This window comes from Parasteatoda tepidariorum, chromosome 6 (assembly GCF_982258835.1).
Source record: "Parasteatoda tepidariorum strain Cologne lab strain chromosome 6, Ptep-v5.0, whole genome shotgun sequence".
In the NCBI taxonomy this organism is placed as follows: domain Eukaryota; kingdom Metazoa; phylum Arthropoda; class Arachnida; order Araneae; family Theridiidae; genus Parasteatoda; species Parasteatoda tepidariorum.
In genome coordinates, this window is record NC_141760.1 from 84,097,171 (window position 1) to 84,113,848 (window position 16,678).

At 27.0% G+C, this 16,678-nt stretch overlaps 1 protein-coding gene across 1 annotated transcript in view; it reads left to right on the top strand.

Annotated features, from left to right (window-relative positions):
* The window catches only part of Gp210 (nucleoporin 210), a 66,094-nt gene that overhangs the window by 12,780 nt on the left and 36,636 nt on the right, over window positions 1-16,678 (top strand). The window contains exons 4-18 of the mRNA XM_043041779.3: window positions 638-725; window positions 1,765-1,915; window positions 3,399-3,528; window positions 5,924-6,052; window positions 7,055-7,123; window positions 7,215-7,321; window positions 7,400-7,540; window positions 8,342-8,482; window positions 8,780-8,953; window positions 10,457-10,562; window positions 10,645-10,731; window positions 11,896-12,044; window positions 13,403-13,511; window positions 15,603-15,662; window positions 15,747-15,790. Coding sequence (XP_042897713.2) covers window positions 638-725; window positions 1,765-1,915; window positions 3,399-3,528; window positions 5,924-6,052; window positions 7,055-7,123; window positions 7,215-7,321; window positions 7,400-7,540; window positions 8,342-8,482; window positions 8,780-8,953; window positions 10,457-10,562; window positions 10,645-10,731; window positions 11,896-12,044; window positions 13,403-13,511; window positions 15,603-15,662; window positions 15,747-15,790 — 1,685 coding nt within the window. The remainder of the gene's footprint in view (window positions 1-637; window positions 726-1,764; window positions 1,916-3,398; window positions 3,529-5,923; window positions 6,053-7,054; window positions 7,124-7,214; window positions 7,322-7,399; window positions 7,541-8,341; window positions 8,483-8,779; window positions 8,954-10,456; window positions 10,563-10,644; window positions 10,732-11,895; window positions 12,045-13,402; window positions 13,512-15,602; window positions 15,663-15,746; window positions 15,791-16,678) is intronic.

Sequence of the window (16,678 nt, forward strand, 5' to 3'; positions counted from 1 at the left end):
CACATAAAAAGTTATTTTTTTAAAAAAAAAAAGAAACTTTCACCCCCCAATATTTTCAAATGTTATGTGAATACCTTTTATTTGACACATAGAAAATCTATTTCTTATAAAACGATAAAACTAAGTTATTTTCTATTTTTTTTGCTGATATTCTTTTGTTTGCACCTTTTAAATAATGAGCCGCTGCTTAAAATGGAACTGAAGTTTTCCTATTGCACATTACTTTTCCATATAATGATATAGGAGAAACAAGCTTTTGGAGTCAAGAAAACCTGCAACTTATGTTCCTAAAAATATAGAAAGAAAGCTTAAAGGGTTGATTATTAATCAAAATTTGATAAAGATGTAAGGATTTTTTATTATACAGTCTGGCATCTTTAGTGTGAATCGTTTTCAGTAACTCTTCCAATATATAGAGTCCTGTTTGTTATTCCGTATGCACCTATTAAAGTATACACACTATTTTTTTGCCAACATTTTACTGAACTATTGGGCAAATACAAACGCTTCTCTCTATTCCATAATGTTCTGGTTCCTAAATTTTCATACATTTTGTTCATTCATGTGTATATATTACAAAACAATTAGATGTGAAACATAGTGATTGTATTTATATTACTATGACTGTATTTTTTAGGTGATACTTTTTCAAGTCTAGCTGGTGTAGCTTTTCAGTGGTCTCTAGAGAGTGATTCTCTTGAAAATGATGCTTATGGTGTCCTAAGGTTATTATTATTTTATATATGTAAATTTATATTAAATAAGATTTTCTTTATTTTGAAATGAATATTTAAATTATTCATTATTATGCTTAAAAGGATTTACAAAAAAACAATATGAAGATTCATTGCATATTTGTGAGATAAATTTTGCAATAGTTCTCCCATAGAATGATGATATTTTTTCTGTAACTATATTTAAAAAATAACTTAAATCAATTATTTTAGTGATTTATAAAAAAGATGTTTTTTCTTTTTTTCAACTTTGTTTCGGTAAAGGTATACTTTAACAAATTTTGCTTGCATAGTAGTTTCTTGTTAGGATCTTATATTTAACAACAAATTTTCACTTTGTTTTTATAGAGTGTTCAAAAAGTAAGGAAATGGTCGAGTATCTTGAAGAATAATTACATTTAAACTCACTTTTAGAATGTGGGGGTCAACTTCAAATTCTAGGACATGTACCAAGAACCTTTATTTTTTGTTGCCCATTTGGGTTCTTCAATGAAAAGAATCAAAATCATCTTGTAGGTTCAAACATTACGGTTTATAGATGGTGTTATAATTGACGAAAATTAAAATGTGATGCAAATTATATTAAATAGTCATAAGATCCACATATTAAAAATTGTTGTGTTCAAATTTTCTTTAAAACTAATCAATAATACCAAACGCAACCTCTCATCTTCACTCACTGTGCATGCCAACTTTGCCATTTTTATTGCAAATTTAGATTCTCTTGAAAACTTGACCTGGTATAAAAGTAATTTTGGACACTCCTGGTACTTTAATATTTACATTTATTATAAAATACAATATTATATAGCCCTTAAACTAATATTTTGATCCACTTCATACTTTCCTTAATGTTTTACAAAAAACAAAAGGCATCTAACTGTTCTATAAATAGATAAAAATTATCACAACTTGTATGCCAATGTTTTTCTGCTTCTTTAAACTTATAGCATCTCCAAAATAACATTAAATTTATCTAGTAAATTAGAAGTTGTTATAATGCTTATAATTATGCTTGTTGATTGTATAGGTTTCTGAAGTTTGCAGATTCAGTTTATAAAACTCCTCCAACAATTGATTATTGGGAAAAACAAAATTTGCATGGATCTATGGTCTTAATGGAAGGAGCTAAAACTGGTTCAGCTAAAGTTACAGTTAAGCCACTTGATATGGCTTATAAGGTATGCTTATATGATTTTAAAAAGTTTTAATTTTATGCCTAAAATGCTCTTTTTACTATCTGTTTTCAGTTCAGAACTATATATATTATTTAATTCAGTACTTGATCCAATAAATTTTGTAATTTCAGGCAGATATTTAAAAAGACGAATTACTATTCATTAAACCACAGTAAAATGTTAAACTAGGATTTTTTTCACAAATATTTATTCAACATTTAGTTGCATGTGAAATTCGTGAAATACTTGTATTGACAGTGTTAAGTTCTGATTAAAAGATAGTGTTAATCAAATGACAATTTTATTAACAGAATATTAAATCTTCAAATTCTCTTTGTTGATTTCAATTGAGAATTCAAAAAGTAATGACATTTTGAAACAACCTAAAAGTCATATTACTTAAAAGAGCAACTACTTAATATATTTACAAACAAATATTTTTGATTTTATTATAGCTTAATTTGTAATTTGGAATTTTTTTTTTTAAAATTATGTGTTATTATCCAATATTCAGTTTTTTCTCCCAAGACTGCTGTGACATGCTTGTTCAAATCAAATTATTCAAAATTTGTTTCACTTTTTGTATTCGTAGAAATTTATTGTAAATATATTACAATGTTAATAATTTTCAATTACCAAAATTACATTAGTACTTAACCCTTTGACACACGAAGATGTTTGGGAGACGTCATTTGTTTCTTAAGTCAAAACAATAATTGACGTGTCTCAGATGTCTTCAACACAGAGATGTCAACTTGCTCCAGACAGCAAATAAATATTTTAAAGTGGGAGTTTATCAATTGTGATTCTTGGTTTAATAAATTCAATTTAGTAGATTTTTATCCAACACTATTTCTAATCAATTCGTAGGCTTATATAATTTGCCACTTTATAGAAGTTATGTCCTGCTATACCTTTTAAAAATGAATCAAAAATAGTCAAATATGTGCAAAATTTAGTTTGTAGTTATTTGCCGTTTTTTAAATTATTTTGGTTTGTCCGAAACAGTTGGCATCTCTATCAACCTTCCGTTGCGAGTTGTTGTTTACAGTGCAATCAAAGATCATTTCTATATCAAGAAATGGTATGTCAAGGGATTAATTTGAAATAAACTGCCATACTTTTGAAATGACATAATTCTTGTCGATATTTTAGAATGAAAACTGACAATAAAGGGAAAATTAAATACAAGAAATTATAAAATTTTACTTATTGTAAACTGAAATTCTTGTAGTTTTTTTTTTAAAAAGAAATCTATTTATGTAAATGAATTTGGTTGTAACAAATAAGTTAGGTTTTTATATATTTAAAAAAAATCCTATAATCTGCTGAATGAGTTTACTAATTATAAATTTGGTTGTGTCGAATAAGTTAGATTTTTGTGTATATATTTAAAAAAAGAAAAACAAACCTATAATCTGCTTAATGAGTTTACTAAGTTATGAAATAAAATTTAAATAAAGCTTTTTTTTTCTTTTTTCTGCAGCATGTTCCACCATATGATGTTAGCCTGGTTGTTGTTGCTAATCTTAATTTGAAACCATCACACATTTATTTATTACCAGGAAGTAAAGTTGAGTACCAACTGGAGTTAATAAAGCAAGGAAAAGCATTCCGTAAGTATTCATGTAATTGTGTTTATGTGTGTGTTTTTTTAATTATATGTTTTTGCTAGGTTGGTTGTTACACTTAAAATATATGTTGGAATTTTTCGTAATAAGGAAGACTAGCCAAATGTGTTTGCCCTTGCATCTCTTTCACCTTCCCATAAAAAGATGTAAAGCATTAATAAAGACAAAAAAAAAAAAAAAAGAAAAGAACATTATAGTAATTAATATAGCTGCTTTAGAAAGTTGGTTGTGTCTTCTATAAAATAATAAAACAAAATATCTCCTAATTTATCCAGGAAGATAGCTGTTGGCTACCTTTTATTGTTGACAAGCCTCCAGATTGATTACCTCCTACAGCATATCTCTTTCTGTGCTCCTAATTAAAAGATTGACACTGGGCTTTTTCCCTTTTTGGTCTTTTGCATTTGTAATTGGACAGTAAGAAAGTGCATGTCTGATTGGCCTAGATAAGGCATAAGATTAAAAAAAATTATGTGAGTGATTTCTAAATTTCGAAATCTATATTAAATTTTTTAACAACAAATGTACAATTACAGTACACAAAGTTTAACAATTCACTTTTATTCTGTACGTTTAATTTTGAAAGCAATGTGATTTTAAAAATAACTGACTTACTGTTAAAAAAGAAACAGTTTTAAAATTAAACTTAACGAATATGCAATATGCATACACACTAAGGAGTGAATACTATTTTAAGGATCCACTACAGTTTGTGCTGGTTATCAAAAAGAGTCTCGGAATGTACTGCAAAGTTTGTAAACTGAATTTACATTGGAATTATTAATTTAACATATTAAATATTTCTATATGAAATTTTATCATGATTTTTCATAAATTATTCATCTACCAACATAATCAACTATTAAACCCACAGCTAGAATGACAACACCTGTTACAACTATATTTATATATATACAGTACAGAATCCGTTATCCGGAAATCAGAAAACCAAAAAAACCGGAACGAAATTCGATTAATTTTCCCGCCATTTTTAAAAAAAAAAAAATTTTTTTTTTCCTCATAAGATTTTAGGATTTTTCTTTCTTTTTTGAAAGATGTTTACCTTACCATCATTTTGGAAATAATCATTAGTGTATTACTTCATCTTTTTTTCTTCTTTTTAAGATTATTTCCAAATTTTTTTTTTTTAGTTGGGTTTAACAATTAAAAAAATGGCTTTTTGTAGCGATTCAGAAAACCGGAAAAATCAGTTATCCGGAATAGCGATGGTCCCGATCGTTCCGGATAATCGGTTCCCTACTGTATATATATTTTTTTACATATTTATTGAACCCCATTTTTAAAATTTACTTAGAAATTGAGCATTGTTTTTTGTGTTACACAATTTGAAATTGATTATGACTTCAGATATTTAAATGTTGAGTTTCTGTGCTTCTGGAGTTAATTTTTAAAGTGACTGATTTTATTAGTGTTTGGTGTTATTCCAGACTTTTTATGAAAGATCAGTTTTTTTCAAATTATGAAAAGTTTTCTGATAATTTTGTGAAAGTACGGTCCTGTTATTGTAATTTTCAACCAAATTACAAAAGTAAATGGTCTGTTTAGACTCTTTTTGTTGAAGTTTCTGGTTTTGTGTGCTTGTGAAACATCTACATACAATTTTCTGAACTGTAAATTTACATAGAATATGGTTCTTTCTGCAAAAGACCTATTTTTGTCAGAAAAAAAAAATCTCAAGAAGTTGTTTTAAAAGTATGGATAAAGGATGTCAACCAAAAGTGAAAAATATTGTGAAAAATACGTTTTTATGTTACATATGAAAGTAAGAATAAAAGGCTATATCCAATAAATTTTTCTAAAGAATTTTGTAAAAGGTCTATTTTAAAGTTAAAAATATTGTGATGGACCCACTTTTAGATTAATATATTTTTTGAAGGCTTTATTTTTGAATAAAAGATGTCATCCACTCCATTTTTCAGAAGAATTTTTATGAAGGGTCTGTTTTAAAATGTGAGAAATATTATGAAGGATCGGTTTTTAAATTACAATAATTTGTGAAGGATTAAAAAAACACCATCCACTTCATTTTTCAATTGTGGAGGATCTATTTTCAAATTGTAAAATAATGTGAATGATCCATTTTTAAATTAAAATGTTTTGTGATTTGTCCGTTTTTATGATAAAATAATTTGTGAAGAGTTCTTTTTTTATCGTAAAATATTTTATGTGTTTTAACAATAGAAATATCTGTAGAATGTCAGTTAACAGATCCAAAATGACTTGGTGTTGGATGTTTATTTTGTTAATGTTTGTTTTAGTTAATTTATTAAATATATTTCAAACCAGATCAACTTCAAATCTGGCTACAAATTTTTTTCTTCATGCATATACTAATAATACATGTTCTATTTTTCTTTAGCTATATCTTTACCATCTGACCAATATTATCTTGAAGTGGTTGATAAATCCATTGCTAAGTTAAATGATCAAACTCCAACTGTGACAGCTTTAAAGTATGGAGTTACAAATGTTGCTGTGAAAGACAAATGTATCCTTTCTTATTCTAAAACTATTAAACTTATAAAATACTTGAGATTAAATTGGAATGTAATATTGAAAGTTCAAATGTAAAAGTTACATGTTCAAATTAACTTTCGCCTGTATTTAAATGTTGTTTTAAAAATTTAATTACTATTACTGTTTGTATAAAAGTTGCCTTGTGCTTGTTAGAACTACAGTAACAATAGCAGTGGCACTCTTAAAAGTAAGTGCACAGCAGATTGCAGGAGAGGATTTAAAGTAAGATTTGTGATGAACTGAACAACAAGCATCAATATAACTTTTAGTGGCGAAAGGTGAATGTAATGTGAGCACTTATTGTTAAATTTCTGCTATTTATGGCAAACATTATATAGAACAAATGGTGTAAATAATTTTTATGAAAGGGTTACATCAATATTAAGTGTGTAGGGATTCAAGGCTTCATAAGATCAATTAAATTCATTGCTGTTAAGGAAATGTTTTTGAGATAACCAGAGATTTAAAATGCATGACATCTCTGTAGCAGCACCACTTGGTCTGTTTTCATTTAAGCTACGCTTTAAATGGAATTAAAATAGTGATCATTTTCTTATTTTAAGATCAAGAAGGAAGAAAGGATTCCTGAAAACTGACTCTTAGAAAAAACATTCGCATTTGGGAGTTGTTTTTTCAAAGAACAGTCCATTTTTCCACGAATATAAAAACTCTTGAGAATCAATTTTCCACCATATTTATTACCAAAACTTAGTAATCCTCAAAATGTAACGAACAGTGATACAATTGACCTTTCTGTTAAAATGGACATAAATTGAACCTCCTTATTCTTTATCTTCATTTGTAATGAAAGCAAAATATTTGTAATTAATAAACATCCTTATAGTAACTTATAATTCGATTGTAAATTTGCTACCATATCATTTATTTTCCTGTATTTGCACTGGAAAAATATTGTAAAAGTGAAATGTTATAAATATAATAACGTAGTAGGTTTTTCCTGAACAATTATTAGATATTACTGGCAAGGAAATTGCATATTTGCCTTCTGGTGTTATCCATGTTACCCCTCCCTCCTATCTGAGTAAGTAATATAATTGCTTTGAATTTTTATAATTTTACCAGTTAATTTTCACTGGAAACCATAATTCATATTTAAAATATCGTTATTTCAGCATTATCTGTTCATCCTGGAGAAAAGTGGAGTTTGGAGGAGAATAAATTTTACTATGTTACTGTTAATTTGTATGATAGAAACAGTCATCCTATTCATTTGACTAAAGTTAGTAAGATCCGTTTAGTATTTATTTTTATACAATTGACTATTTTTCTTATTAAACAATATCTTTTTTTTTTTTAGGATGTGCGAGTATCAGTGCAATTCCCTTCAAATTTTTTTCAAGCTAAATCTCTGATGCCAAATGGGACATATCATGAAATTAAGGCTCTTATACCAGGCTCTTGTATAATTACAGCCCAACTTTTAGGTGTTACTGATGAGGTAACTATAGCTTGATGGAAAAAAAACAAAGTTTTTTTTTTACTAGTTTTCAAAGGTTTTTCTTTCAGTTATCATGAGGAAAAGTTTTATTAGTTAATATTTATTTTATATTTTATTATAATTTACTTTTTATATAGTGTGTTTGGTTGTCGCATGTATACTTTCTTTCAAAAAAAAAAAAAAAAAAAAACTTTTGTTGTGGGATTTAAGTAAGCATCTACAATTTAAAGTTTTGTTTGATTATATAATTGCTAATAAAGGAATGCTACCATAATGTAGTAACTATTAAACAGGCGGGAAATTAAACATAGTATGTATTTTATTTGTTTAGCAATATTTAATAACGTTATTGCTGTTGAGAAGTTCTGATTTTTTTTTTTAAACCACATACTGTGAAAAATATTGTTATTAGAAAGAAAATTGGATTTTTTTATCAACTTAAGAAATTGTTTGGAAAATCAGATTACATGCTGTGTATGAAAATAGTTTTCAGTATACAGTAATAATTATGACTTATTTTTACTAATAATTATTGTGCAATTTATTAGATTGTTCTTAAAAAAATATAGGGCAATACATTTTTTAGTGAACTTGTGTAAGTTGCTCATCAGTGGGACAACAAAATCATGATTTACCTAGAAAAAATGGTAAATTGCATTTGCCAGTTTGGTACTTGATCATTCAGATTAATTTGCCGAGGAACAGATTTCACTGTATTATATGCAATTTATTATTAGATTTTGTTTTTTTAATTTTGAGAATTTCAAAATGCATTGTTGCGTTAATTATTTTTTCTATTAGGATGGTCTTATTAAAAAGATTGAGCCAAGTGTAAGCGGATCACAGGATGTTGTAATATATGAAAGTATAAAAGTTATACCATCTGAAACATTATTACCGTGGGATCCTTTAACCAAGCCAGTATATTCCATCTTCTTGAAGGTAAACTTTATTGATGTTATAAATCCTTGCTTAGTTATAATTGTAAGTAAATATTAATGAATGTAAGTAATTTATGAAGTTACTGAATTGAAAATATCTAAAGGCAGCAAGTTTTTTTAAAATTTTTTTATATTTTTTTAAAAAAGGAATTGCATTCTACCTCCTCATAAAAGCTGTGTCTTATTTTCTATTGTGAAGTTATTGAATTCTGTGCTCGCTGTACTAATTTATGTACTCCACTACTAAACAGACACTTTCTTGTTTAATTATTGTTCAATTTTTTAAATTATTTTTTAGGCTATGGGTGGTACAGGTAGCTTCAAATGGAAAAGCGAAGATAATCACTTAGGGTCAGTTCAGTCAGTGTATCTCGAGGATGAACCTAAAGCAAAAGTTACAACTTATGGTGTTGGCAGCTTTTTTGTCCATGCTATTGATGCTAATCTCCCTACATTTACTGGATCTGGAAGAGTAATTTTTTTTTCTTATTTTAAGTCAAGTTGCTATAAATATTACTTTTTTCTTTAACATTTTCCTTTATTATTTTTTTAAAGCATAGAATAATGCCAAATTAAGAGTGTCATGTTATTTATTTTTGAACTGATGTCTTATTTAATTCATATTATGTAGCAACCCTTCTGTTTTTTGTCTGAACTTTCATCTATTGACTTAGTTGTCAGTCTTTAGTCATTAGAAATAATATGTTCAGTATTATCTCTTTTATCGCTGTGAGCTGTATGCAATGTTTTTTTTTTAGCTGTATACAATTTTTTTTTTAAATACATGAAAATTTCATATCATATGGAATCTTAGCGTATCTTTTGTGTCAGACTTACAAATATGCAGAACTGTGGTAGTATTATAAAAAGAAACAAACTTGAATTCTGCTTTATCTCAATTTCAAATTGAGGGTAGTGTATACTTTGTTCTGTGTGTGAATAAGGTACAAATAAAGGTACAGAAATAAACATGCTATAATTTCAGCTCTGAAAGCAGTAAGAAAGTAAATAAACAATTGCAATTTTTCTAATCACATAGCAGGGTGACCACAAAACTCTGAAAAGTCAGAGATTTTTATCAATTTGGAAAAGTCTGGGAATTTTACTAAAATACCTATAATATTATTTAGAAAGAATTTGTTAGAGGTACCAAATGTGAGATTTTTCCAAAAATGTTGATCCCGCAATAATTTTTATAACAAAATATTTTTTATTTTAACTTCAGTGGCAAGTGTGATGCAGTGGCAACTATATAACTGCTAGCAAAAAGTCAGGTAAATTTGCTAAAATCAAGGACTTTTTTTCTGAATGTTTATGGCAATCATGCATAGTGTTTATATCCTTACTTTCTTATTGTCATTTTATATTTAGACATTGAGGAATATTCTTGTTTATTGAACCTAAAATAAAGTATTTCAATTTCTGTGCTTTTATTTTTGATTTATTCATATTGTTTGACTTTATTTATACTCATTTTTGCTACAATTTTGCATAAATATTATTTTGCGCTTTATATTAATGTACAAGTTATATAAAAAATATATTTATCAAGAGTGGCAACTCCCACTCAAGACTTTTCATTAAAGTAATAAAAATTTTATTAAAGTAATAAAACTTTTAATAAAGTAATATAGTTTTATTAAAGTAATAAAACTTTCATAAAAGTAATTAGGAATCATTTACAGCAGAAATTATTGTTTATATTATATTACGAAACTTTAATGTATCAGGTAGTGAATAATTTAAGATGGAAAAAGTGAGCAATTTTACTGTTAAAATATTTTCTGCATTTATTGTAAATCGTTAATTTACTTTTAAATTTTGAAACTGAAATTAAAGCTAGGCTAATTCAAATCATGAAAATCTGTAAAATTCTTAGTATTTAATTCTGAAAACTAGGGATTTTCTGTGTTGTTGGAACTCTGGCCACCTTGTTATTATACTTAACTCTAATTATTTCTATTATTACCTGTAGGTATCAGTTGAACGCATTATTGATATGAAAATTTTACCTGATAAAGTAGAAGTTGAATTGAATGGCAGTTTAAGTTTGCCTGTTGCTATGTTTGGCTATTCATACGGTAATTTTCTTCTTTTATTTTTACTTATTGTTTGAATTTTTTAATTTTCCTGGTTATTTTAATAAGTCTTATTTGTTTGCAGATAAAACAGTTCAATTGTTTACAAACTGTTCAAGCATTCCATTAATGGTTGAAATTGATGAATTACATAAGTTTATTCAAGCTACAGGTATGACTATTTTTTTTTCTTCAGTTATATAAGCTTTACCAAATATAAATGTTAAAACTTTTTCAAAGCTTTAAAAGATGAGATTTAATTTTAATTATGAAGATGATTTTTTAAAATTTTTTACAGCAATATGTGTTGTTAAAAAATAATTTATTTTAGTAAAACTTTGAATTATTGTTATTGTAGGATATTTGATATTCTCTATTTTCAAGCTATATTGTATATCAAACTGTTCTTTTAGTGAACTATTTTTTGAAGTTTTGAAAAATTAGGATGATATGGAAGCAAGTTTATCTTTTTTTACATTTATGATTTATTTTTCTTAAAAGAATATTCATAGCTAGTTAACTAGAATTAGATTTTTAAATTACTCTACTTATTCTCTAACTGCTGCTTAATTTTTGTTTGTTGGTAACTTTGTTTACTTAATTTTTTCTGTCTTAATTATAAATAAATTATAAATGTATTGCACCTACATGTCTACATACACTTACTGAAATATATATAAAAATTGCGATGTCATTGCTGTTTAAACCCTTAAATATTTATTTCATAAAACAGTTTTTAAACATGCTTATTTCTTAAAAAAAAAAAAAAAAAACAGCTGATGCAAAATTATCTTTGTATTATGAACATTTTTGAAATATTGCAAATTTATGCTTCCATATACTTTTCTTATGCATTTATAAAAATAAAATAATAAAAAAAAAATTTGGTACAAATTTTGCATTGACATAGTACAATTTCATGATTTATTTAAAATATACTTTCATTTTTGAAATAAGAAATATTCCGGGGTTGCAGTGTTTCTATCGAGTTAATATTTTATCTTCATATTATTTTATTATTTATCTGCAGCTAGTTTTGCCATACTATTGTATAGTACTTTATAAAAGGTTGAATAAAAAAATAAATTTTAAGTTTTTAAAAATTTTTTTGTTGCTATTTATTACATTAATGATCTAATGTTTGTAAAAATTTTCTAAACATTACAAATTAAATGTATTCGAAGAGCAAATCAATTTTTCAATCTTTTTTTTTTTGTGATTTATGATATCGATTGAAATAATTAGTAACTTATATAATTTTCATTAATATTTTATCTGTTTATAAAATATTCTCTTTTTCCAGCGCTCTGCATATTATGAATTTATTTTTTTACAGATATCAATGTACCTGTTAAACCTACAGCCTGTAGAAACATTTTACTGAAATGTGTTGCTAAAGGCTTTAATCGCATGCGTGTAAAATATGAACGTGAGGATGTATCTTTAAAGAAAGCTGCCATAGTGGCATGTTACAAGAAATTGAGAGTTAGTATCAAATTTAAATATTTTATTTAATAATCCTCAGGAGCTACAAATTATATCTGAATTGATAATTTTATTATTACTGCCTGTGTCATTTGCAGTATAAGTACAGTATAGTTATTACAATTACTTTTATGTTATATTTATAAACTTGCTATCTCAATGCACTTATAACAATTTTATATTATTTCTATGAACTGCATTTTATCTGCAGCAATTTTGGCAGGCCATGAGCATTAAGTATATAAGTAAAAATGGGCAATTGAGTAAATCTCATAAATTTTTTTAAAAATTATTATATTGTTCCATGTGCTTGTGTAATCACTCTCTGTTTAAAGATCCATATGCAATGTACCATCTTTTTCTTCAGAGATGTGTTTAATTAATAATAATAAATGTATTGTTTTGAAACAATTTGTTTATATTTTTATGAGCAAGAGACATACTTGTTGGAAATCACAATGCATGGTTCCCAAGTTAATTTAAGTATTTTGTAAAATTATAAGAATGTGAATTTTATTTACAGATTGTATTTGTGTTATATAAACTTCATTATATTCATGCATCATATTATTAGGAAATCCAATATGTGACTTCTGAATTTAAATCACAATGTATGGTTCACATTAATTCCTTTCATGCTGTATGATTCTTAAAATATGCTTATATCAATCACAATATTAGGATTTGGAGATTGAATTTACACAAGTCACAGTGAGGGATCTGTATATCACTTTAATAAAAATGTTAATCGGTATCTAAGTGTTAAAAAGTCAAGATTTTTTTTCTAAAATCCTGGATATTATTAGAATGACTTAATAGAAGATGATTCTGAAAGACTTAGTTCGTCAACAAAGTTTTTTCAAGTATATTTATTTTTGGATTTAAAATAAGCTTATAAATTGTAAACTATTCAAGAAAATTTCTTTGGGTTATTTTTTTTAATTATAATTCTTTTAACAAATTGAGCACACATATAGACATAGAAGTATTAAATATTCATATTTCTCATTATTTTCAAATCGGTAATCAGTTAAACTGATTCCAAGGGAATTAAGTTTCCTTTCCAATTGGACTTGACTCTTCATGAGATAGGAAACAAGTGTTCGTTAAGATACTTCTTGTTGGGTATATCGTATCTAATTCAAGCTGTCATGGGTTTAGAGCTTTTTTTTTATTGCTGGATTTGTTTTGATCAAATTTATTTGTTAAAACTGAACTGATGCTTTTTTTTCTTTCTAAAATGAAATATTTTGTATTTTCTTTTGCATAATTCACCCAAAACTGATAATCAACTTAATAATGCAATTAAGAGCCATATCTCAGATATATCTCAAATTTTTTAAAATTAATTTTCTTAGGTTGTCAATCCAAGCAATGAAGCAGTAATTGCAGTTGGTTCGTCATTAAATATAATTTTTGAAGGCGGACCAAGGCCTTGGCCAACATGTTCTTCTCACTTTGTTGATGGTAAGTGAATGCTCATCACATATTATTTATTGAAGGCAGAAAAGATATACTTAATTTTATTAATTAATTACCTGTCTTATGAATTTCATATTGGAAGAACCTTTAATTTTACATAATTTTGGAAACCATTTATTTTCTGACTGAATTTGTTGATGTGAAAAACAATACAAATTTAAAAAAAGTTTTAAATTAAGTTTTTTTGTATAATAATAGAACATTTAGTTTGTAAGAACTCTATTTTGAATATTTTGTTTTCCTTTTATTTTCTCCTACTTTCTTTCTGCAAATTATGATGCGTGATTTCACGCTTGTAAAACTTTTGCCCTTTTCTCACAAAAATTGATCCAGGTGATTTTTGACCTCTTTTAAAGTAAAGGTTTTACTATTTCAAACATTTGGTAGTGGCCGGAGCATTGTTGATTTCACATCTCTAGTGACGTAAAGAAGAGCTTGTCAAGAATGGATGATTTTCTTGATGTTTGAGAAACAAATTACAGGTGTCAACACAATGACACAACATTTTCCGCAAGAACATGAGGAACCCTTATACCCATAAACTTAAGCATTTCAAATTCAAATTTGATAAATTTGATCTCGTGAGTAGCCCATTTGTTTCAATTAATGCCTTCATTGTTTCTAATCAGCTTTAACTTACCTTTCAGAACGGGTTGCATCATCAACATCAAAATTAATTTATCAAAATTTTGCAAGCTGGTTTTTGCACTGGCGTTCCTGTTGCTGTTCTCAATACATATTGATAATTTTTTCCTTTCCTTGAACAGCATTTTTACATTTCCAATAGTAGAAAAGTAATATGTACCAAAAATGCAACTAATTAACATTCCATATTTGGAAAAGCACTAACAAAAAACTACGGTGTAGAGTCAATTTATCTTTTCTGCAAGAAAGCCCTGCATCATTTACAAGGCTTATATATTGATATGAATACTGCATTGATTATGCGGTCTAGGTGTGAAGCTGGCTAAAAAATATTAAGTCCTCTGTTGTGAAAAAATGAAATTACTTTCTAAACAACCCAATAACATCATGATATTTAAAGAAGAAAAAAACCAAAATGGTATGTGCAATAGAAGTAAGGTGTTGAAATATAGATATCAAATAAAATTGCTTTTCTCTAGAAAATACAGTAGAGTTCTGATTATCCAAGTTAATGTTTACCTAGACTAATTAAGTTAGCCAAAAAACTCAGTCAGCGCAAAAATTATAGATAAAATAAATGGTTCAAATTGTATATTTTTAAAATGCAAAAATTAAACATACATTAACACATCAAATTCATATTATTTTTAAGTGAGTTCTTTCTTAAAGTCTTTAATTGTTTTTGATTTATGTTACTTAGGTGTCTTCTGCTGCAATATTTCATGTTTTTTTTTTTTAAAAGGATTACTGGTGGGGTGTTTTCTGTTCTATATTTTCAATCGCACCTTCGATTGCTTTTAGTCCACCTGTCAGGGAAATTCTTATATGTCGATTTTCAGTGCTACTTATTGTCATCATCATTTTCTTTATTTATGATATTAATGATCATCATTGAAAAAAAGGGTGTTTTTTCCTATAGTTTTAAAATGAATATAAAGCCAAAAAAAAAATCCTTGAAATATTTGATATCTCGATTAAAGCGAAAAGTTGGGGCTCGGATTAACCGAGGATTTACTATGTATACTATCAATTAAACATTTAAAAGTTATATTGTTCCAGCTGATTAAGTTCTTGGCAACTGTGCAGTTTGTATATGTAGAATTTGGTACCTATATTGAAGAACATGTTAAATTTTTAAAGTTTTTTTATAGTTACACAGCATTTATATATAATTGACGAATTTTTGAATTGGTATAGGAGTGTTGTTATAATGATTTATTTTAGAATGCGGCTATGGGCTTTGACGAGAACTTTTAGAACGTCTCTTTCCTTAAATATATGAAAAGAAATATTTTATTTGATTAACATAACATGCAATTCATAAATTAGTTTACGATATTGATTAACCATTGTATTCAAGATCTTGATTGAATATGTTTTCAATTATATTTTTGTCTCCCTCTGCTAACTTATTTTTCTTCTTTTTTACAGTAATTGCAGATTATGATTTTGTTGATGTTTTTGTGGTGAAAAATGAATCTGACGTATCTGGTAATTGCTGTTACCTTTTAATACATAAATATACACATTATTATTATGTTTAACACAAGTACTGACTTACTTATAATATTTCAGATGTCCATAGAGTTCATGCCTTTTGTAAGAGCTATGGCGAAAAAGTAAGATTTTTTTTTCTGTTTAATGCCTTAGACTTTTAATTACTTTAGTTATTAAATATCTAAAGCTTTAGTTCTCATCAGTCTTCCTCTCTATTTTTCATTTCTAAGTCATTCCTAAAAAAAATACAGCTGCTTTAAATAAGTTTTTATCCTTCCTTTGAGTGTGAAGATAAATTAGTGACATTTCTAGAAAATTAATGATTTCCCTAATTTTTAATGTATGCTAATGCTAATTTTATATGTTCTTAATATTAAGTTTGTTGAATATATCAATTCTTTTCATTATTATTGTACAGTGGGTGATCGGTTAACGAACATAATCCGTTCCAAGAATATGTTCGCTATCCGAATTGTTCGTTAACCGATCATCGATTCACCATAGACTTCTATGTGAAATCGATTAATTCGTTCTGGAGATCCAAAAAATTAAATTTTAAAAAATGTATAATTTTTTACTAAGTTTCTTAAAAAATAATACATGCATACAGTCTTGCATATGAATCAGTCCTTTTCATTTTATGCTTATGGGGCGTTGAAGAACATGTCCAATGTCGATTGCTTTTCTCTCTTTCTCAGGATTTTCCGGAAGTAATTAATAGCATTGTCGTTGTAAAGATCCCCAAACCTACTGACATCAGCTTAGTTTGGGTGCCATTCTAAGACCATTGCTCTGACATCCACCCACTTTTTCAAAAGATCTTTAATGGCAGATGTCGGCATTGGTCCTCTTTCGTCTTCCTCTTGTTCAGACATTTCGCTGTGTTTCTTGGTGTTCTTCATTCAAAATTTCTTGGAGTTCTTCTGTCGTCAATTCATCTTCATGTCCCCATTATGAGCTCTTCTATGTCATCTACTATGCCATTCACCTCCAATTCCAGATCTCTAGCA